General features: G+C 40.4%; 1 protein-coding gene and 1 long non-coding RNA gene across 5 annotated transcripts in view; one reads left to right on the top strand and one right to left on the bottom strand.

Moving 5' to 3' along the window:
- WIPF1 (WAS/WASL interacting protein family member 1) overlaps positions 1-22,363 on the bottom strand; it is a 97,146-nt gene that overhangs the window by 18,658 nt on the left and 56,125 nt on the right. For 2 of the 4 annotated variants that reach the window (XM_072980340.2, XM_072980321.2), the window contains exon 3: positions 7,417-7,504. In XM_072980340.2, coding sequence (XP_072836441.2) covers positions 7,417-7,467 — 51 coding nt within the window. In that variant the 5' untranslated portion in view covers positions 7,468-7,504. Of the gene's footprint in view, positions 1-7,416; positions 7,505-7,617; positions 7,735-13,092; positions 13,292-22,363 lie in introns of those variants that run through there. The other 2 variants (XM_020805155.3, XM_072980331.2) reach the window with 2 other exon arrangements.
- Positions 13,383-21,738, top strand: LOC140702107 (uncharacterized). Its single transcript, XR_012081159.2, has 2 exons — positions 13,383-16,452; positions 20,692-21,738. It is a non-coding gene; the product is annotated as an uncharacterized LOC140702107 (long non-coding RNA).

The raw sequence follows: 22,363 nt of genomic DNA, 5'->3' as shown, positions 1-22,363 counted from the left end.
AAGCTCTGACGTTATGTGCTATATTGCATTTCCTGCTTTGGCAAGGGCTGACTTGATAAGCCTTGGAGTCCCTTCCACTTCTATAATTATATAAATCTATGATTCTATGGTCTTCCAGAAATACAGAATTAAGTTCCATTTTATCTTCCATGGGTTTCTAAGTGCTGCACCAAGGAAAGGAAGAGTTGGCATAAACAATGGAGGAGCCAGGGAAGAGGACGAGTACAGTATAAATGTTAAAAACTTATGATGGTTGGTAATCTTGTTACTGATCTAACAGTTGCTGTGAATCAAATTTTTTTTCAAAGAGAAGTCAAACAATGATATGAAAATTATACAGTCCTTTCTGAATAAATCATTCGACATGTATTTGTTTTCATATAGCTTGTTGAATTATTGACTCAGGTATGTAACCTATTAAATTAAATGGATCTTACATCTCTATAAATGTGCAGAAGAAATTGTATGCTTCTGTTTATTAGGAAACGGAGATTAACAAAGTTAATTGCTTTAACAGGAAATCACTTGCTTTTACATATTCACTCTGTATTGCTGAAGGAAATGGTACCTTCATAGCTGCAGTTTGCTCTCACTTTCCCCTTCATTTTTTCCTGAAATAAGAAGACACTGGCCAGTATCCTATTGCACAACTCTGCCTCTGCAATGGGAGTGACATCACTGGCTGCCACAGATTGCCACTAATTGAAGAGTTCCTTGTTCCAGTTTTGGGTTGTATGCTGATACAAAGTTGTCTGCAGCTTGAAACTGAAAAAGGAACTCTTTAATTAGTAACAACTAGTCATAGCTGAGGACATCTGTTGCACCAGCAGAGCTCCTCAGCAAGCTAGCGGCACTGTGTCATGTGTGTGTGTGTGGGTTCCTGTGGGGTTCTTATGGATCTGTATAATTTGAAATCTGGCTTCTCTGTCCAACTCCAGCATGCAAACCATTGCACTGCACAAGAATAGTACAGTGTACTCAGTAATTACTATATAAATGACGTGGAAGCTAAAACACATTGGTAGAAAAACACGATAACAATTAATATATTTAATTTGCATATATTGCAAATGTGACTACCTAGATTTGGAGAACTGGAATATGGCAACCTGAATAAGCATGTTCCAAAAGGGAAAGTAAATCAGGACATCCAGACAGGTCACTTCCAGACTCTTAAATATTTGGACGCCCGCTTCATTTTTCTAAAAGTTTGTTTACAGGAAACAGAAGAAACAGATACTTCTTCTAATTTGCTATTTTGAAATTAGACACACAATTTGCTCAGGGAGTTTCATTTTGTAGATACGAAGACATGCACTGTCCAAACACAAGTTCTCCTAGTTTTATTTGCAAGGGAACAAAATACTTGATTACAGCACCTTTTATTAAAACCACTTGGGAAGGAATTTAATCTACCATTTCAAACAGAGAAGAGCCGCTTCCAGCTTTATAAACGCTAGCAACCCACAGACCTTCAACAGAAACAACACGTTTAACACACACACATAAAATGAGAAACATGAAACAGCTTAAATTTTCCCAGATGTTCTGAATGCTGGCTCACGCTTGTTCAAGATTCCACTAAATAAGTATGTTCTCACAGTGTGGTTCCTGTGCTAGATATTTACAACTTTTCTAAATTTTGCAGGTATCATCATTCAGATTATGATTAGGGAGAATGAACCATTTCAAACACTGAATTTATTTTCTGTTAAGCTCACCAGAATTTGTTACGTAATGCTTACAACAGCTTCCTTTGGTGTTTTGTTTTTAACTTTGGAGACACCATGAAAAGCTGCCCCCAAGCATTGCTGAGGACTCTTTACATCAACCAAGCTATCAACATAACAATTATTCAAGTCTATGTGCCAACTTCAGATGGTGAAGAAGATGAATTTGAAAGCATTTTTGCAAGTATCTAGAGGAAACTAATCACACTCCAAAACAAGACATGCTCATAATCATGGGTGACTGGAATGCAAAAGTGGAAAACAGAGAAGAGCCAGATGTTGCTGGAAAAAATTGGTTTAGGGGGTCAGAAACGAAGGAGAACAACTCACAGAAATCTGTTTATTGCAAATACACGCTTCAAGCAACCAAACAGATTACTGTACATGTGGACAATCAGATGGCTAATATAGAAATTAAATAGTCTATGTAACTGGAAACAGGCGATGAAGAAGCTGTATCCTCTCTGCCAAAACAAGACCAGGAGCAGATTGAGGTACTGTTCATGAACTGTTATTAACATCAGAATAAAGCTGAAGAAGAACATTAAAAGAATTGTAGTGCTAAAATATAATTTAAATAAGATTCCTGATGAATTTATAGCCCACATAAGGAACAGTTTTGTATTACTAAACTCAGTTGACCATGAACCAGAAGAACTATGGAATGAAACCAGAGTTACTCGTATTACTAGGGAAAAATGCAAAAAACCCAATTCCTATAGTGAAAAACAAAAACAAAAAATCTAGATGGATGACAGAAGAAACACAATTTTAAAGGACAGATGAGAAGTAAAAGTAAAAGGTGACAGAAAAAGGGTCAGAATCCTGAATGCAGTGTTTCAGCAACTATTATATAGAGACAAAGAGAATTATTACAATAGCCAGTGCAAAGAAATAGAGGAGAACAACAAAAGAGGAAAAAACAAGAGATCTCTTCCAGAAGATCCAAGAAATCAAAGGGAAATTAAAGCTTAGATTAGGAATGTTGAATGGCCAGCAGAGAAGCACACTATCTGACCAGATTCAAATAACGAGAAGGTGGAAACAATATACGGAAGACCTATACAGAAGAGATAAAAGGATTGTAGACCACTTTGAGGAGGAATCCTAAGATGAAGAAAGTGCCAAAGCAGGACGGCATGAAATTTCACTGTGTGAAAATTAAGAAGACAAAAATCACTAAAGAAGAAGTACACAACTTTAACGTTGTCAATGAAGACACTGAAATTGTTAAAGATTTTGTACATCTTGGTTCAGTCATCAATCCAAATGGAGAATGCAGCCAAGAAATCAGAAAAAGATTAAGAATCAGAAGGGCAGCAATGAAGGAATCAGAAAAGATCATCAAGTGTAAAGATGTATTACTGGAGACCGAGGCCAAGACAATCCACACTACAGTATTGTATTCCTGATTACTATGCACAGGTGTGAACGTTGGACAGTAAAAAAAGCTGACAGGAAAAATTGATTCATTTGAAATATGGTGCTGGAGGAGAGCTTTTTGGATACCTTGCACTGCCAGAAAGATAAACAAGTGGTTCCTATTTCAAAACAAGCCTGAACTTTCTCTGGAGGAAAAAATGATAAAACTGAAGGTGCTCGTACTTCGGGCACATCATGAGAAGGCAAGATTCTCTGGAAAAGACAATAATGCTAGGAAAACATGAAGACAGAAGGAAAAGAGGAAGACCAAATACGAGATGAACTGAGTCCGTCAAGCAATACACAGTCTTGAGTTTACAAGACCTGAGCAGGACTGTTGAGGACAGGACATTTTGGACATCATTCATTCAAAGGGTCACCATAGGACAGAGGTGACTTGATGGCCTGTAACAACAACAAATCTGAGAGCACTGCTAGTTAGGTAGATGCTATATAAACAATCCAATTTTTGATATTTAAGATTATTTTATAAGTAAATGTATGATTTGGCTTGATTTAGGATCACATGACAAGGAGAAACTGAGGAGATCCATCAAACTATGTTTGGTATGATTACTCACCACATATTCAGGTAGGGTTTCCCTCTAAGTTAGGTGGTACATTAAATCCCTTTAATGGCATCCCTTTAAAAAAAATCAGGATGGACAATTGTGCCACCCCAGTTTTTGGCTTACAATGTATATGAAGCCCAGTGAGCAAGAGCAAGTGATAAGAGATCATAGCCTGCTTCAAACAGAGCCATTATTGTGGAGTTAGGGGCTCCAAATACAGTCATCATCATGAGTCTTGCTGCTGGAGAAATAGGAGCAGGAGGGATCTTCCATTAGTGTTGGAGCTCAAGGGGAAAGGATTGGAGGGGGAAAAATTAGTCCTTGTGATGTCCAGATCCCCCTAGTTATTTCATTTTGTTCAAAAAAGGCATAATGCAATAGTAAATAAATAAGGAGCTGGGTGATTAGCTCAGTGGTTAAGGTATCTGGCTGTGGAGTCAGAGGTTGAGAGTTCAATTCCCCACTCTGCCACCTGTGAGGAGAGGGAGCTTTTGTAGTTTTCGGTTAGCTGCACAATCCCAGGGCACCCTCCAGAAGAAGGAAAGGGTAAACCACTTCCAAGTAGTCTCTAGCTGGAAAGGGCTATCTTAAGTCAGAACTGACTTGACGGCACATTATTATTATTATTATTATTATTATTATTATTATTATTATTATTATTATTATTATTATTATTATTATTATTATTATTATTATTATTATTATTATTATTATTATTATTATTATTATTATTATTGTTGTTGTTGTTGTTGTTGTTGTTGTTGTTGTTGTTGTTGTTGTTATTGTTATTGTTATTGTTATTGTTATTGTTGTTATTACTACTACTACTACTACTACTACTACTACTACTACTACTACTACTACTACTACTACTACTACATAAGGAACAAATAAATAGGAAAGAATACACAAATTTAATTTCTCACCTAAGGCTGATGTTTTGCAGTCTGAGGTGAAGAGCTACAACTCTTTTGCCATTTCTTGTACCAAAACTGATTGGGCTGAGAGATTAATCTTCCTTTAATGCTGACTTCTTAGCTTAGTTTAGGGGTACGGTGTAGGTCATGCAATACCCACATAGTTCTGGCACCACACTGCCATTTTCTGCCTTATAGGATCTATTTATTCTCTGACATGGCTGCTCCACTCTGCCTCAGGGCAGGGCTAGCCATCATTCACTGGCATATCCAAATTGGCTGATTATTGTTAATCCTGGCTGTTCATATTAAAATTATAAAGCCGGAGTAGGGCACCTCCAAGAGAATGTCTTCTTGCAGTTTCTGGGGGCCAAAAGAGCTTAACTTATATGTTTAGAGGTGTTGGGAGGGGTGTCCTAGAGTGGTGAGGGCCCCTCAAAAGATTGCAAAAGTGCCACCATGACCTCTAGAAGATACCAGGGACTTTTCAGAGCCATAATTTATTTTTAAAATTAAAAAAAATGGAAATGTTTTGAAGGAGTTGGGATCCACACATGGGCCCATGGGGGTTGCATGCAGCATACAGGCCACATTTTGTCCACCACTGCCATAAACCATAATTTGAAGTAGTGTCTTAGATTCTGGTTTGGAATTCAAATGCTAACAGCTGATGGCCAGTTTAAACACCTTGGAAAACCATGTTTAGTACTGCTCAGCAAACTGAGGCAGATGACAAAGTGTGCAATCCTTTGGTTGTTGTAGGTTTTTTCAGGCTGTTTGGCTGTGAATACCAGAACACAGAGTTCTAGCTTCTGTCCTCTGAAGATGCCGGCCACAGAGACTGGTGAAATGTTAGGAAGAAAAACCTTGAGAACATGGCCAAATAGCCCTGAAAACCCACAACAGCCATCGGATCCCAGCCATGAAAGCCTCCGAGAACACATTGTGCAATCCTTTGTTTCAACTGGATTAAAGATAAGAGTCCTTTGGCGAACAGAGTCCTTTGACGGGTAGGGACAGCTGTAACAGAGATGGAACTTAAGTCCTAATGGCAAGTAGAACACCAGGTCCTGTTCCTAGTTTCAGTTCTGAGATCTCTTCTATATTAACTTACACAGCAGGAACACAGAGCAGCATTTGGGAGCCCCCAGCAGCTGGAGGGGGGGACGACAACAAATTCAGTTCCACCTGTCCTTTTGTAACATTTTTGGTACATTATTTGACATGACGGCTCAGTATGATGAATTCTTCCACTTCACTTCGTACATCATTGCTGTCGCAAGCAGGAAAATTCCAGCATTTATGGAATATCAAAACACAAGAATTCAGTGTTTGAGGCCACAGTCCCCATGTTAATGTAATGATGCTTAGATGCATCCTTAGGTTTTCTGACAAGGAAATGGAGCACAGGTGATCAGAGATCTGCAAAGTAGTTCCCATATGCATGTGAATCTTGTGGAAACTAGATGTCCTAGACAAAGACAAGGGCCACGATGTATGTAAAAAAGATGAACAGGATCTCTAGATGTTATGTATTTTTTTTTATTTCTTTGCTGAAGAAATAAAAGAGAACAGGACAGGACAGACCTGAAAACCAAGTGCAAGTGAAAAGGGTGACAAACTCATTTATCCTCTCTCCTCTAAAAATAAGTCCCCCAGATCTGAGTTCCAGCTAATCCTTCCCATTCTCTTATCTGTCTCTTGATTGGAATTCAGGTCTCAAACGCTGAGCTGCTTTAGTTCCACTCTGTTCTTTCCAGAGTGTTGTTTGGGTACCTCTGCAGACCTCAGAGAATGGTGATACTCCTGCTTTTTCACACTCCTCAGTTGCTCCTCAGCTCTCTCAACACTCAGCACTCTAGGTTTGCTGCTAGTGTGATCATACTGGCATCTCTACCATGATGACACCTCAAAGTAGTTCTAGGTAAAGAATACATTATAGCAGACACAGGCAAGTATTTTTCCCTAGCAACTTTCATCACCCCTAACCGGCATAGTCACTGGGGGGAAATCACGGATTGGATTTCAAAAACATCTGGAAGATCACAGTCATCCATCTTTGCACTAGTATATACCATTTTCCTTAGTATTCCTCATAGTTCAGAGGGAAGAGGTATATAATGGCATAGAAGCAGCCCATCTACCAGCTGTGAGGAAATACTAATCACTTTCCTTGACATATCTTGCCTCTCTGTGCATGTTTTGATGCAAGCAAAAGGAAGGAATATGATTTCAGAGTAGGAAAGTTGTGCTGAACCCCATAATGTGGAGTATCTCATCTTCCCCAGCCAATTTCTGGAGACGAGAGGAACTTAAGAAGCTGCCTTCTCCTGAGCCAGGCCACTGGTCTATCTAGCTCTGTGGTTCCCAACCTTGGGTGATCCAGGTGTTCTTGGACTGCAACTCCCAGAAACCACAGCCAGCACAGTTAGTGGTGAAGGCTTCTGGGAACTGCAGTCCAAGGACACAAGGTCTACCCAAGGTGGGGAGCCATGGAGCTAGCTCATTACTGTCAACACTGACTGCCACCCCATCCCACCGCTCCCAAGGTTCTGCGCAGGAATCCTTCCCAGCTCCTTCTAGAAATGCCGGTGATGGACTCCAGGACCTTCTGCCTGCCAACCAGGTTCTATGCCTCCGAACAAAACTACTAAACTCTTGAACCACTGAGGTCCAAGCACAAGGAATCGACAACATGCTTCATGTCCTTATGTCAAATCACGGACTACCTGTACAATTGTCAGGAGCACATAAAAATCAAAAGGTGAACTTTACCACAGGTAACGTTGGTGGCGGTGGAGGAGCTGGAGGAGGTGGGACAGGCATGGTCTACACCCAAATCTCTCTTCTGTCGCTGTGAAACCTGTCAAAAAATATGAAATGTAAATTTTCAAAAATTCAAGCCAGTACTGTGCACAAAGAGGAAGGGTTTACTTGCTCCAGACTCATACTATTCAACTACAGGTAACGAAATACCTTTTCGACTGCTAGTACCTCCACTACTAAGAAGAAATTAAATGGAATTATAATTAAAGTTAGAACAAGCACACAGGAAAGTTATAAGAAGCAGATGCATCATCCCTTTGAGTGGTAAAACACCACTAAGAGGGTGGGGGAGGAGTTTTCAAAACAATTAATATTACACTTCTCTTATAACCTTGGGCCTAGGGAGAACTGCTGAAACACCTGTTATCTGATATCCAGTTAGGCAAGTCAAATATAGTGATAAGCAGGGACAGGGCTCTTTTGGGAGTAAAACTGCCTCCCCCCCCCCAACAAACTCCTTGGAAGAAGGGTCAGATAAAAACATGAATGAAATGGGCTAAATGAGTTATTTTACAAAGAGGGAGATATGTAACAATAACTACAGACTTTGTTTTACAGCAATGGTTCCCAACCTTGGGTCCCCAGATGTTCTTGGACGACAACTCCCAGAAGCCTTCACTGCTACCTATGCTGGCCATGATTTCTGGGAGTTGTAGTCCAAGAACATCTGGGGATCCAAGGTCGGGAAGCACTGTTCTAGGGTACCTACTATATCAATGCTTGTAATAGTTTGACAGTCTGTTGCTCAGAGCTGATACAAAAGCAGATGCCCAAATTCAAAACATCTAGATGCATGCCATCGAATTTCTCAATGAAGACATAGGCAGGTCAAGATTCACGAAGCAAGTTCCGACCAGAAACAACAAGCAGACCCATTGGTTTGGGTGTTCCCTCTCCAGAGGGCACTTGTGTGCCCTCAAGATGCTCCCAATTTAAAGAGACAGGACAGATTAGTGACTTCCGAAAGGGCTTATCGTTAACAGTCCTGCTCGTACCATTTGACGCTCCCATTCCTTGAAGCAGGTTATATCTCTTTTCCAAACCAAGGAAATAACAGTTTAAGTTTGATCTTAGAAATGCATTTAAAATATAACAGAACTAAGCCTCTATTTAGAAAGATGAGAGCGCATAACACTTTTTAAAGCTTGTGAAAGAAGGAGCATAAAATCTACAGGAACCCAACATTTGAAATCATTACTCTACAAACAGCCAATTAACCATACTCAGGTATATTTCCCCATTACAGTGCTATAAAAAGTTTTGCCTAGAAGTATATACTCATTAAGAATATAATATGCAGCTTTCCCATGCAATCATCCCAAGCAGTTACTGAGGTCATGGCAACCAATTCCTCTTGTAGCCAAGTTCAACACAAAGGTCCAATAAACACTTGGTTTCAGTGTCTCACAGATCATGGGACACTAAGGCCCAAATCCTCTTGACTAAATATTCTGGCATAACACAAACAGCCTAACTTTCGGAGGTGAATTAAGAAATCACTTTAGATATTAATCTGTTTCATAAACGAGATGAGTGTCTCAGAATGCAAGTGATATTTGTAGTGATTTCTTAACTTGGGGTAATAGGCCTCTAGAAGTTGTACCATTTGTGTAGCTACCTGAGAGGATTTTGGACTAAATAATTGTCAAGATTATGCCAGCCAGAGAGGCCCACATGAACCACTCAGCCACATTGCCAAAGCTTTCCTGATGTGGATAAATTCCACGTGGGCCAGCTGTCCTGAAGACTAGAGGAAATCTTCCCACCTGATACCTTCCCTAACATGTTCAGTGACTGCCCAGGGTTCCAGGGAGTTGCCAAAATACTCAAGGTTGAATGCTTTTGACTGCCACACTCACCATGCAAGGTATGAATTCCAAAATATCCACAAATGCACAGGTATCCAATAGGTGATAAAGGCAAGACCTGTCTTTAGTACCAACAATCCTCTTATTTCTATAATAACCAAACAGCTGTAAAATTTTATATTTTATTAAATATGAAAACAGTCAAAAGGAGTACAGTTCCAGACAATTTCACACATACAAAAAATCATTTCCAAACTTGAGAAAGCGGTCAAAAATCTGAGGAGTAAATAAACATTTAAAAAGATTTTGAGGCAAAAACACTTCTGGAACAGCTCCCACAAGAAAACAAGAAAGCTAGCTATCCTAAGCTAATGCATGCAAGTAGAACTTCAGCATGGTTCTAGAGCAAGTGAAGAGAACAAATCAGGTAGCAAGGCACAGCATTCTCCTTAGAGAGACTAGGCTAAACCAAGCAAACTTTGTTTTCCCTTTTCATAACCATCATTCCACCTTCTAGACCCTTTAAAGGGGTGCACAGAACAGGCATCAAATTACCTTGAACCTTCTCAAAGAACAAAGTAACTTCTCTAAAGTAACCTCTCTCTTTCACTTCTGTTCTCTTCTCCTGAAAAAAGTTTTGCTAATTAACTCAGTACCAAGCAGTGAGTTATGATCTTGAAAATTCCTTTCTCACAGAGATAAGGCATAGAAGATATGACCTAACAATTAATGGACATTTTAATCCCCACCCCTCCTGGCTTGCTCTTCCTGGGCACAAACTAAAAGCAGACACAAACTAACAGGCCTGAATTTCAAAGGGCATCATCCCCTATTTTTCAGTTCTTTGATCATGTTTTTGGAGCAAGCCACAAACTCAGCATTTTCTGAGCAAGGTGAAGCTAGGTGATTTGTATGGCCCCTCTCCAAAAGGCCTCTCTATACAGAAAGCTCAGCTGATTGTTGAAGGCTCAGTTCATCCATGGGTGATTGCAAAACTGCCCATTTGAATAAAACAAACACAAAATGAAATATTAAATATTTCATTAATATTTAATGAACTAGAAAACACAAATAATTGTTCACACAAGGAGGAGCTCTGCAGGCAGGACTACCGTTCGACCAACAAACACAGGAAACTAAACTCTCGCCTTTTGTGTCCGTTTTCCATTTTGGCCACTATTGAAAATTCTGCCCAGCCTCTGTGCAATCTTTAGCCAAACAAATTTACTATACAAAGCAGCTGTGTGGTTTTAAGTGGTGGGACGGAGGACACGTCTGGCCTGAAAAGGATCTTTCATTTGCCTCCGGTGGGTTCTTAGCTGTCTGACTTGCTGTTAAATCAACTAAAGGCAGCACACAGAGGGCTTAAAATTGGTAAAACACGTTGCTGCCTAAGACTTACACAGAGAGATGTGACTGGAGCTTCTGCAGTTTTCCAAAGAAACAGGCAGCTCCAGGGAAGGATGATTTTAAGTCCACTCCTTTCTCAGTCAAAATCCCCTGCTTTCCTTGGTGAGTATTTTTTCATCATTTGGAACAAACGAGCACTTACTGGTCAGAGGATATTTTGTTCTGGGGAAATGGCACAGCACGTTGGGGGGGGGGAATATTCTTAGCACTACCACCGGCAGTCTGGATCAGATTCTAGCTCTTCCCCATCCCCCAACATGAACACGTACTGCTGCGACTGTTTCTGCGGTTTTTGGTGGTTTTTTTTTTTTTTTTGCAGTGCAAATTCTGATAGCAGACTTTCTACTCTCTCGTGTGTTTATATATACAGTATGTGGTTACACATGCCACCAGTTTTGCCATGAACCAGGCAGGGATCTGAGACTTCTGGGTGGGAGGGGGAATCTGAAGCCCTAAATTGATTGCCATTTGATTTAGCACATTCGGCTGACATTTGACAAGAAAATCCAGATTGGGAGAGGCTACTGTGTTAACTTTACCTGGTGTGTACATGTATGATGTTTTTGTAGAAGTTACAAGGATTTGAGCTGAAATACAGTACTTGGTGAAGAGAAATCAACCACACTTTCTTAATGTGCTTTATTCTATTCAGAATGAAAACGATGTGAATCAATATACATTTCCTGGGTCATTTGGAAACAGACGTATCAGAAATATATGCAGCAATCTTATGCCCACTTACCTTGAAGCATGGCACATTTAACTTAATGGGAATCCTAGTTACACCTCCCTGTCCACTCAGGATTTTGGAGCAAAAGAATGCATGCAGGTCAGCAAATTCCCGCCCTGCCCTGCCCCTTTGTCTTCAGACAATAACAATAACAAGTGCAGCTCAGTACACCTATAACACATCCACTATATCAATCTCCCAGAGTTAAAAGAGGCTTACTCCCAGGTAAGAAAATGCTTCCCATTTATTTCAGCCAGCTTCCCTGCCCCAACCCTTCCTGTCTCCTCTCCTAATATAGAATTAATGAAGCAGGCACACAGTGAAGTGTCTAGCACAAAGCCCCTTCTTTGACATATTATAAATGTGGCAAGAATAATCTTCTCTGAGGTTTCTACGGTGTCTCCAAACTTAATGAATATTAACTAAAAACATGTTAAAATTGCAAATCAATAGGAAGGGTGGGTATTCAAATTTCTGAATATTTATTTGGGTCCAAATTGGTTCAAAATGAATCAGATCCAGATCACCAAATCAGGTCCCAAACCGAATTAGGAACCCTTGAACACTATGTATCTTGACTATGTTCTAGTACTATGTCTCTTGGTTATGGTGCTCGATGGCAGAGAGAGAGGCATATGCTGTCCTGATTTCAGCAACACTAAATCTATAGCGAGCTCTGCTTTTATGCCAAATCTTTAAACTAGGGCTTGGGAATTGCAGCTTGAGACACAGACGGCTGGGAGGGGAATGGAGGTGGGGATATCAATAAAACTGATAGAAATAAAATAGGGCAAAGATGATATCCATGCCCACTCATTACTTCGGGGAATGGTGGACAGGAAAGAGCAGGGGAAAATAATCAACAAAATACAACTATGTTTTGTATTCCATTCTTTGGAAGGGTGGTACTGGAAATGAATGAATCACTTCCTCCCGTTCCAACTTAGGTCTGCTTGTTCTATTACATTCCCCCCTCCCTCGGCTCTTGTAACTGTCAGATGGCAATCCGTTTTCTGGAGGAGGGCAGGGGAATGCAACTGCTAGAAAACATGGAGGGTAGGGGAGACAAACATATGGTTTCAGACATTTCCCCCTAACTATCTATGCTCAACAATACCTTGTAATGTTGTAATAAATATAGGTGATACCTAGTGACTACAGCTTTGTTGATCGGTCTCTGTCTCCCATATAAACACAGATCTCTCTCTCTCTCTCTCTCTCTCTCACACACACACACACACACACACACAGAGAGAGAGAGAGAGAGAGAGAGAGAGAGAGAGAGAGAGAGAGAGAGAGAGAGAGAGGTATCACACAAGACTTTTAGCAGTCTCACTCGTTTCTTCAGAAGAAACCCTTCGCTGGTAATCCTCTCATGTTTTTGCACTGCTTCCTCTGTCTGTTTCCTTACTGTGTTAAGAGGAAGAGTTTTGAATAGCTGCACCATGCCTACAATTACCAGCAAGGGCAGCCCCCCCCCCACCCCACAATAGGACAGCATCCACAGGATAAAGAAATAACATGTCCACAGAATGTCCTTAAGAGAAGCTAAGACAAAGGCAGCTTCAGTGCTGGTGAAAGTTTAATCAGTTTCCTCAGTACTATTCCTCCCCTCCATCTTACAACGAAGACTTCAAAAATGAATAACAACAATGACAGAGAAAACTATGTAGATACTTAGATCATAATAGCTGCTGAGGTTTTGAATATTCTGGAGTTGTGCCTGTCCCCAGCACTATCTTCACCAAACCAGAAAAGGCATGACCCATCCAGCAACCATTTTACACCTAAAAAACAAATCTGCTGCACATTAAGCAGAATTTGTTCAGCTTCCTGTTCAAAATGGTCAACAGGAAAATTAGCTCTCAGAACAAACCACAACCATCCTGTTTAAAAATGTGTCTTTTTCCACGACTTCAACGGCTTGTGGAGTTTTGTGTCAATACGGAACCTCTTCTTGTAGACCAAAGAATTCCTCTCCATTTTGATTAGCTCTTTTACCCACGCTTAATTGCTCCAGTTACACCAATAAAAGGCTTCTTATTGAAATGCAATAAGCAGAAACATAGCCGAGTGATTACATCGATGATGGCTATATGAATTCACACAAAGACTAAACTTGAACCAGAACGAGCATTAGAGAGTAATTAGATTTTGTTTTCTGAAGATCCACTTTGGAAAGAAGAAATTTAAAGCTGAGGATGAGGCATGTAATTTTTTGGGTTTCTTCGATGATGATCATGACAAATTAGATCGATGTCCCACCTTTTCCTCCTGTGACATGAGCTCAAGGCAGTAAACATTGCTCTCTTCCTCCTCTTTTCCCTCACAACAAGTCTGTGAGGTAGGTCAAAGTGAGATAATGTTATATTACATTTTGAAGCCGGGTCTCCCAGAGGTCTTCCACCACTGCATTCATTATACACGGGAGGATTACCAGTGGAGTCATGCAGTGATTGGTGAGGGTACATAGTACAGTGGTGCCTTGCATTACGATGTTAATTCGTTCTAGCGAAATCGCTGTAGAACAAAAACATCGTAAAGCAATTTTAAAAAGCCCATAGGAATGCATTAAAACCCGATTAATGCGTTCCTATGGGGTCCAAACTCACAGTCCAGCGAAGATCCTCCATAGCGCGGCCATTTTCGCTGCCCGTGCAGTGAGGAATCCGTCCCAGAAAACAGCGGGCGGCCATTTTTTTTGCCCGGCCATTTTGAAACCGCCGATCAGCTGTGCGAAAATCTTCGTTTTGTGATAATTGGTTAGCAAAGCAGGTAACCGATCATCGCAAAGCAAAAAAAACCCATAGGAAACATTGTTCTTCATTATGTGATTTCTTCGTTAAACAAAGCTCTCGTCTTGCGAGGCACCACTGTATGGTGGTGGTAACAGGAATCTCCAAATGTTCCCTGAAATTCCTAAACCTTAGATGGATACAGCTTGAAATTTTCATAATTTTATGCACAGACTTCTGCAGACCGCTAACTTATCACTTCAAGTTTTTCCTCTTGAGTTTGGTATCTGGTGTTTTGTTTAATATGTCAGGGATTTAAAGACAGGGGAGGAGATACTGGATTTGCATGGATGATACAATCCAGGATGTACATTTCTGTCCCCCTAAAGATCCATGAAAAAAACCCTGCTAACTGCACTGAACTGGCTGGTGTTTTGTTTCAATTTTTTACTTTTTGGATGCCAAACCCCAGCATTCTTGACCACTGGCTGTGCTAGTTGGTTTCTGTGAACTAAATCCAAAACACTGAGAGAGAAGCTAATGTTGAGAACCACTGATATAGGGCATATATAATAATAACTGCATGCCTCCAAGTTGATTCTAACTTATGCTGGTGATGATGATAATCTTAGAACTGCAGAGCTGGAAGGGACCCTCTGGATCATTAAGTCCAGCCCCTGTAAAGAGGCACAGTGGGGAATCCCAACCTTTAGCTCCACAGCCAGATACCTCAACAAGTAAGCTATCCAATTTTATGTATATTTGCTTGATAGAAGAGAATTTAAAGAAGGAAAATGTGAAGGCAGTGAGGATGGAAGGGGTACAAAATGTCAGCGATGTCAGACATATATGACTGGATTAGAAGGTGGAATGATAATTACAGGTGGGTTAAATCAGTAAATGTGAGACAAAACGTTTTAAAGATGTTCTATAGATGGCACCTTAAAACTGGCAAAAAGGGTGTTAGAGATTAATTCTGGTTAAAATATTGTCAGCAGCTTTGGACTCTCTTGTGTATGAGTGGTAGATAAGTATATATAACTTTTAAACTAGAAATCCAAAAATCCCCAAATGGTTTAGGACCTCAATATCTAGCGGAACGCCTCCTCCCACCTAGATCTACCTGAATCACTCATTCTAGCCAAGAAGGGCGGCTGAGGGGCCTGACGCCGAGGGAGGCCTGGAGAGAAAGAACAAGAAACCGGGTCTTCTCGGCAGTGACCCCTCGCCTTTGGAACAGTCTACCCCCAGAGATCTGCCTGGCTCCCTTGCTGGGTGTTTTTAATAGCAAACTTAAGACCTGGCTCTTTAGGCAGGCTTTCCCTCCTATCATCACTTGAATTTTTTCACCATCTTGAACCTTACTACTACTTTTTTTATTCTATTATATGTTTTTATTTTATCTGTTATTGTTAGCCCCCCAGAGTAGACTTCGGTCTAGATGGCCGGGGTACAAATAAATAAATAAATAAATAAATAAATAAATACATAAATGCTTATGTCGAATATAACAACAGAAATTGTTGATTGAAGGATACACATATATACAAAGCAAATATATGTGCACTGTAATATAGCATGTAGTTAAGATTATGTATTAGATAGTCTATTATGGTAAAAGGGTGTTAGAGATTAATTTAGGTCAAAATTTGTTAGTAACTTTGGATGCTCTATTGGTATAGGTGGTAGAAAAGTATAGATAACTTTTAAACTAGAAATGTCCAATTGTTTATCTTAAATAATACTGAGACTGGACAGTTCTTCAAATTGTTGATTGAAAGATACATATATACATAGAGTAAACATATGATTATTATAATATAGATATGTAGCAGTGTATTATAATGTAGTTATGTAGTTAGATTATATATTAGTGTATTATGGTAATCACGTCAAACTAGAAATGCTTTTGCTGAATTTAACATTATAAGTTTTTATCTGAACTATATATATATATACATATATATGTATATGTATATGTATATGTGTATATGTATATGTATATGTGTATGTGTATATATATACACACACATACACACACACACACACACACACACACAGAGTGGAGAATATAATACGATTTAAAGATTTTAGTAGGATAATGTGGTTATTAGTCAAGACTATATATTAGATATGATAGTATGGAAAACACCTCCCTGTATTGTTTATGTTTGATATCTTTTGTATGTTTGTCCGTCATATAACAAGAAGAAGAAGAAGAAGAAGAAGAAGAAGAAGAAGAAGAAGAAGAAGAAGAAGAAGAAAGCTATCCAACATGATGACCCTCTCCAGGGCATTCTAGGTACAGTACAGAGTACTTAGATGTACAGTTCCTTCTCCTGGGAGTACCATGGGCTGTGCAGACTGCCCAAGGATGCACGGGCTGGCTCTTATCCTGGGATGCACAGTGAAGAATCAAACTCCCAACATCTAACATACTTAACTCACTGAGCTATCCAGCCAACTGTTATCCTGCATGCATAGCACAGTGTGTAATATTCTGTACTGCAGGATAACAAATAGTGAATTTGGTTCAACCTTTCTTATTTGGGATGGGAACCCAGCCCCTTTTTAAAACATCACCATGTCACCGATTGGAATGGCTGCAACTTAACTCAGGCCAATGCATGTACTACCTAGGGCAAAATGTGACACAATTACAATGTGGCTGCTCTCCAGATGGATTGGATAAAAACTTCTACCAGCCTCAGCCAAGTAGAGTATTAATACAGGTTGCAATTAGAGATGGCCACAAACTGAATTGTGCTGGGGTCCTTCCTCCCTGGTGGTGGACCAGACCAGGCAGGAGATCATGCTGCCTTTTCCTGCTCCTCTAGCAGCCAATCACTCAATGGTTGTGCAGGAAGAATCCCTGTCCTGCCTCCTCATCTGAGTGGTCAGCTGCCAGAGGAGGCAGGGAAGAACAGCCTTGATTGGACCAACACTGGAGAAGGACCCTGGCAGAGCATGATGGAGTGTGAGTGGGCCAGCTGGTCAGGGGAACAGAACATGTGGCACCTCTGGTGCTGTGTGGACCACTTCTTACAAAGTGGCATGAATCAATTTGTGCCCATCTCTTGTAATCCAACATTTGAAGGAAGTAACTTCTCCCACTTGCAACAGAAATGTCACACATATTGCATGATTCATTCATGTCCAGCTACTTAGCAGATCTGTTGCCACATTAATTATTTATTTATTTATTTATTTATTTATTTATTTATTTATTTATTTATTTATTTATTTATTTATTTATTTATTTATTTATTTATTATTTGATTTTTACCTCGCCCCTCTAGACCATGTCTACACATAAATGAAAGAGCCTCGTGGCGCAGTGGTTAATACGCTGTAACTGCAGCTAAAGCTGTGCTCACGACCTGGGGTTCAAATCCCAGGTAGCCGGCTCAAGGTTGACTCAGCCTTCTATCCTTCCGAGGTCGGTAAAATGAGTACCCAGCTCGCGGGGGGGGGCAATGTGTAGCCTGTATAATTAAATTGTAAACCGCCCGGAGAGTGCTTGTAGCGCTATGGGGCGGTATACAAGTCAAAAAAAAAAAAAAAAAAAAAAAAAAAAACCAAACCAAAAAAAAAAAACCTCTGGGCAAGGTACAAGAATTAGACATTACCTTCATCCCCAATTAAACACACACACACAAACAAACTCTAGGGGAAAAATTATGTAAGGCACTTTACACAATTAAATACAAAAATAAAACCTCAAACCAGAGGTGTGGAATAGAGACCAGTTCTCTGAAAACTCTTCAGCCAGGAAGCTTGGAAGCCTACCAGAAGAGAAAAGCCTTGGCAAAGTGACAAGAATCGAGAAAATGCCAAGGCATGACAACCTGGGCCCAAAAAGGACACATTCAGAAAAAGCCCATTTCCAATAAACTATGTCTCTCTTCTCATCTAGGTGCCAACAGTAGTGCACATGTGCGCCGTGCCTGTGTGCATACACACTATGCAATTAAAAAAAAGTTCAGACTGTCTGGCTTCTCACTGGAAATCAATGTATCTTGACATTAACGGCACAGTTGCAGGTGCCTATTACGGTGGGATGTGTGTGTGAGAGAGATCACAAAGATGACAAGAGTGTTTCCTTTATACTTTCCCAACACTTAATAATTCAAACTTCAAACATCCGAAATACTTCCATACCTACATTATTAACACACACATAAATCCCCTTGTGTTCAATAGGTGTCTCAAATTTTTATCCTTCAAGAATGGCAGACAAAGTGATCAGCATGTACCTAATCAGCCATTTTAAAGCAGTCATTCTGGAGATCCTGATCTATAGATGGAGCACGGAAGTCAAAAACAGACAGCTCACTAGGGTTACTAATTTCCTGCATGATTAATCTCTAAGCAGAGAAAGAGGAAGAAGGCGGAGGTTTAACCAAACCCCATAAAGCTAATACAACCTAGCAGGGGATAAAATTAAGTCAATAGTTTCAGGGTTGCCATTTTACCACCCACTATTGTTGCTTCCGGGTATAAGAAGGAATGCAGAGGCAACTGTGACAGGGAGAAGAAACAGAAATAAGGGGAAAATAAGAACGTTGACCTTAAACCTACATAACTAAAGGGTTTGAGAAGAAAAAGCCCAATGGGGGAAAAGGATAAGTTGTTTATCTCTTTTACAAGGGGTGGGGGAGAGAGAGGAAATCCTTTGTTGCCTCCTTTGCTCCAAAAGTACACACTTGACCATTCAAGAGACAACATGGGCGTGCGCATCCCAAAGAACCACTACCTGCTGCCAGTCAGTGCCGATGCTAATGGGCTACAGTGATCCTTGCTCTCTAAGGGCTCGGTGACATGTGTGTGGGGAGGGACACTATTTCTGAATCAGGTTTAGCATGTTTGAAATTGATTTTTAGAATTCAGACTCACCCACCCCACCCCAGGAAGTGCGTTATATGGTTGGAAACCAAGTTAATTTTACTCAGCCACGAGAGGGTCATTTATTTTTAATTGCTTGTGAAATTGATTTATTTTGAATCATTTTAGCATACGTGAACTCCTCTGCCAGTGTAAATTGTGCCTATGGGGTTTGTCAAGGAATGGGTGTCAGGGTTTCAGGCTGCAGGAAAATCTTGCAGTCCGATCTTAAAAAGAGTGAGCCAGCAGAGAAAGAAAGGTTGGGTGGGGGGAAGCACTCCCTCCTTCATAAGCCTAGAAAATGCCAATTGTGTTAATTTCACTGGTCAGTTTCTCTTTGCCTCTCACTCGTGTGCCTTCCCAGCCCAGTTGTGAGTTCCGTCTGCAACCTCTCCTTCTCCAACCCTGTGGGTGACTGTGCCTGTTTGTCTCCATGCACGTGTGTCAAGTTGCAAGGAAACTCTGTTTTAACTTTCCCACCCCCATCTATTATACTGAACTAGCAATATGCCAGATTGCAAGAAATAAACTTTTTAAAAAAAATTAAAACATCACACCAGCAGCTGCTTAGTGGCTGTGGGAGGCAATCAGTGCGAGAGCAGGCACTGCTCAAATGAAATTACTCTAAAATCTGTGTAGGACCCTCTGACAATATATAATACAGTTTAACAACAGATTAAATGTTTTCCCAAGAATATATGCATACTGATCCCAAAACCACGTGACTATCACATGGCTTTAAACCAACTTCAGAACACTCAATCCATCTCCCAATTTATTTTCCTAGTGTAGCTATGCCCTTGGTCAGCTTCCTATTTTCCTAATCATCCATGAACACCAATTGCTCGAGAATATAATGCTGTTTTTAAGAACTAATTTATTAGCCCCTGTTTTTAAATTTCATTTAAAGAGTACATGCTACTAATATGTTACTTCTTAGCTATTTTAATATTTAAAAATGCAGGCAAACATTAAAAAATGACCAAATATTCTTCAAAAGGATTCCCTGGAAGCCATGATTTAGGACTAAAAAGTACTTTTTTGTGTTTTGGGGAGAATACCATTCCTCCCCCCATTTACTATACAAAAGGTAATGTACTATAAAGTAACCTTGTTATTTGATAACATGCTACTTAACAATACCTATTCCTTATCCTCTTTTGTTTCTGTCACTGAGGTATCCTAATGTGAAATTCATGGGGCCATTTCATAGCCATCTTTCCATTATTTTAGCCTAGAGTGCTGTATATAAAGCAGTGCAGTAAAGGCAGGTAGCTAGAGAAACACTCTGGAAAAATGTGGACCAGCTCAGAACAGAGGATATGGCAGCCACATATTCTTTCACCAGCACTGGTAAATGGAGGCAGTGGCTAATCTACAAAGACCCTGTTGTGGCACCTGCAAGACTAATATATTCATTGTAGCATGAGGTTTTGTAGCGTGCAATCCATTTTCTTTGGGGCACAGAACATAGTATAATGGCTTCAGATGAGGGATGGGGAATAGAGTCGAGGGACTTGCTGTCAAGTCGGACTTAAGTCGCACTAGTGACTCGACTAGGACTTGACTCGGGGATTTTGTTTTCATTTTCAATGATTTGGACTCAACTTGTGACTCAGAACCCATCCACCCCTCCCTTTTTTCTGTTTTAAAATAGGGGCTTGGACTTGGGACTTGGGAGTTGATACCAAAAAGCTGGATCCAAAGACTTGCCAGTATTCCTGCTTCAGATCCATATGCACAGCCCTATTCCACTACCGTGGAGCTCCTGAAGTAGCAAATTAAGTTCTGAAATGCTTGGATTTTAATAAGGTACAGGCAGTTGAGCATGCCTTCATTTTAGATAAAACTGTCTTGGCTATTGTAACTACTGTACATACATTAGCAAACACTTGTTGTTTAGTCATGTCCGACTCTTCGTGAAGTGGGCATGGAAACTTGGACAGCTGTCTCGTGCCCAGGGTGACATCTTGTTCAGCTCTTTAATCAAGCTCCTAGTGGTAACAGCTCTTCAAATACTCTGCACCAAGATCCTTATAAGTGGAGATGCCAGCCTATATTTGTGCAGCCAGCGAGCTCTGGCTTCTCCCAGAAGCGTTCTGAAGAGACCTTAATACTGACTGCATTATTTCCACACAGATCAAAGTGATGCACCTGAGATATGGCAGTATTGCAACAAGTACTCATTTTTAAAGTATTTTGCCTTTGCAGATTGAATGTGCCTGCTAAAAAAATAGTGAACTGTAGAAAGCACTGTCAGTAGCTTAATCAAACAGGTAAATGTTGAGCCGCTCCTCCTCAGCGTAAATGAAGAAATCCTGTGCTGACCAATGAGAAGCCAGGGTGCAGAGGGGAAAAAAAAGAATACAAATATAAAGATGGAAACATTACATTTCCATTTCTAAGCACAACTCATCATTTTCTCCTTGGCCATTGGAAAAGCACTTTGATTTTGGTGGAGCAGAAAACATGAAATAAAGGCTACTTCACAACATAATGTTTAGATCCAGGCTGAGAATCAGTATAAAATTCCACAGAAACTGTATGTACAACATCAAATATATAATACTGTTGTTGTGCCGGGTAACATTATTATTTCAAAATACTATATGTGGGTAACACACGTAAAATGCTAAAATATACATAGACTTTAGCCCAAAATCTGTTTTAATTTGATGCTCCTAGAGCAGTGGTTCCCAATCTTTGGTAACGCAAGTGCTCTTCGACTGCAGTTCCCAGAAACCTTCTCCACTAGCTTTGCTGGTTGGGGTTTCTGGGAGTTGTAGCGCAAGAACACCTGGGTTATTCAGGATTGGGAACTACTGCCCTACAGCAAGGGCAATGAGCCTTTGGCTCTCAACTGTTGGTTGACCTCACCTCCCATTATCTTTCACCACAGACTAAGTTGGCTAGGACTCATGTACGTTGTCATCCAACTGTTACATACAGCACTGATGTTACCTGTCTGTCATGGGTTTGGAGGGAAAGTTCCATCCTATGGGGAGTGGAAGGCGGGACATCAGGAGGAGGGGCTGTACTGTATATATATGGGGATCCTGTGTGGAGGAGTTTAGAAGCTGGAGAAGAGCTGAGAGAAGAAGCTTGAGTGGGAGTCTGTGTGTCAGACAGGGTACTACTGTGTGTCAGTCAGTACCAACCTGATAGGTTCAGGTGTCTGTATGGGGAGCCAGAACTGATAGGTTCAGGGTCTGGGCTTTATTTGAAAGGTGTTCTGTGTGAACCAAACTGGTGTATGTATGATTGAGACTAAGCCACGTTACTGTATCTTATTCACTTGATCATTTTATTTTCCCTGTGTGTTATTTAAA

This window comes from Pogona vitticeps, chromosome 1 (genome assembly GCF_051106095.1).
Source record: "Pogona vitticeps strain Pit_001003342236 chromosome 1, PviZW2.1, whole genome shotgun sequence".
NCBI lineage: Eukaryota > Metazoa > Chordata > Lepidosauria > Squamata > Agamidae > Pogona > Pogona vitticeps.
The sequence above is the reverse complement of the archived record's forward strand: the minus strand, read 5'-3'. Positions and strand labels throughout refer to the sequence as shown.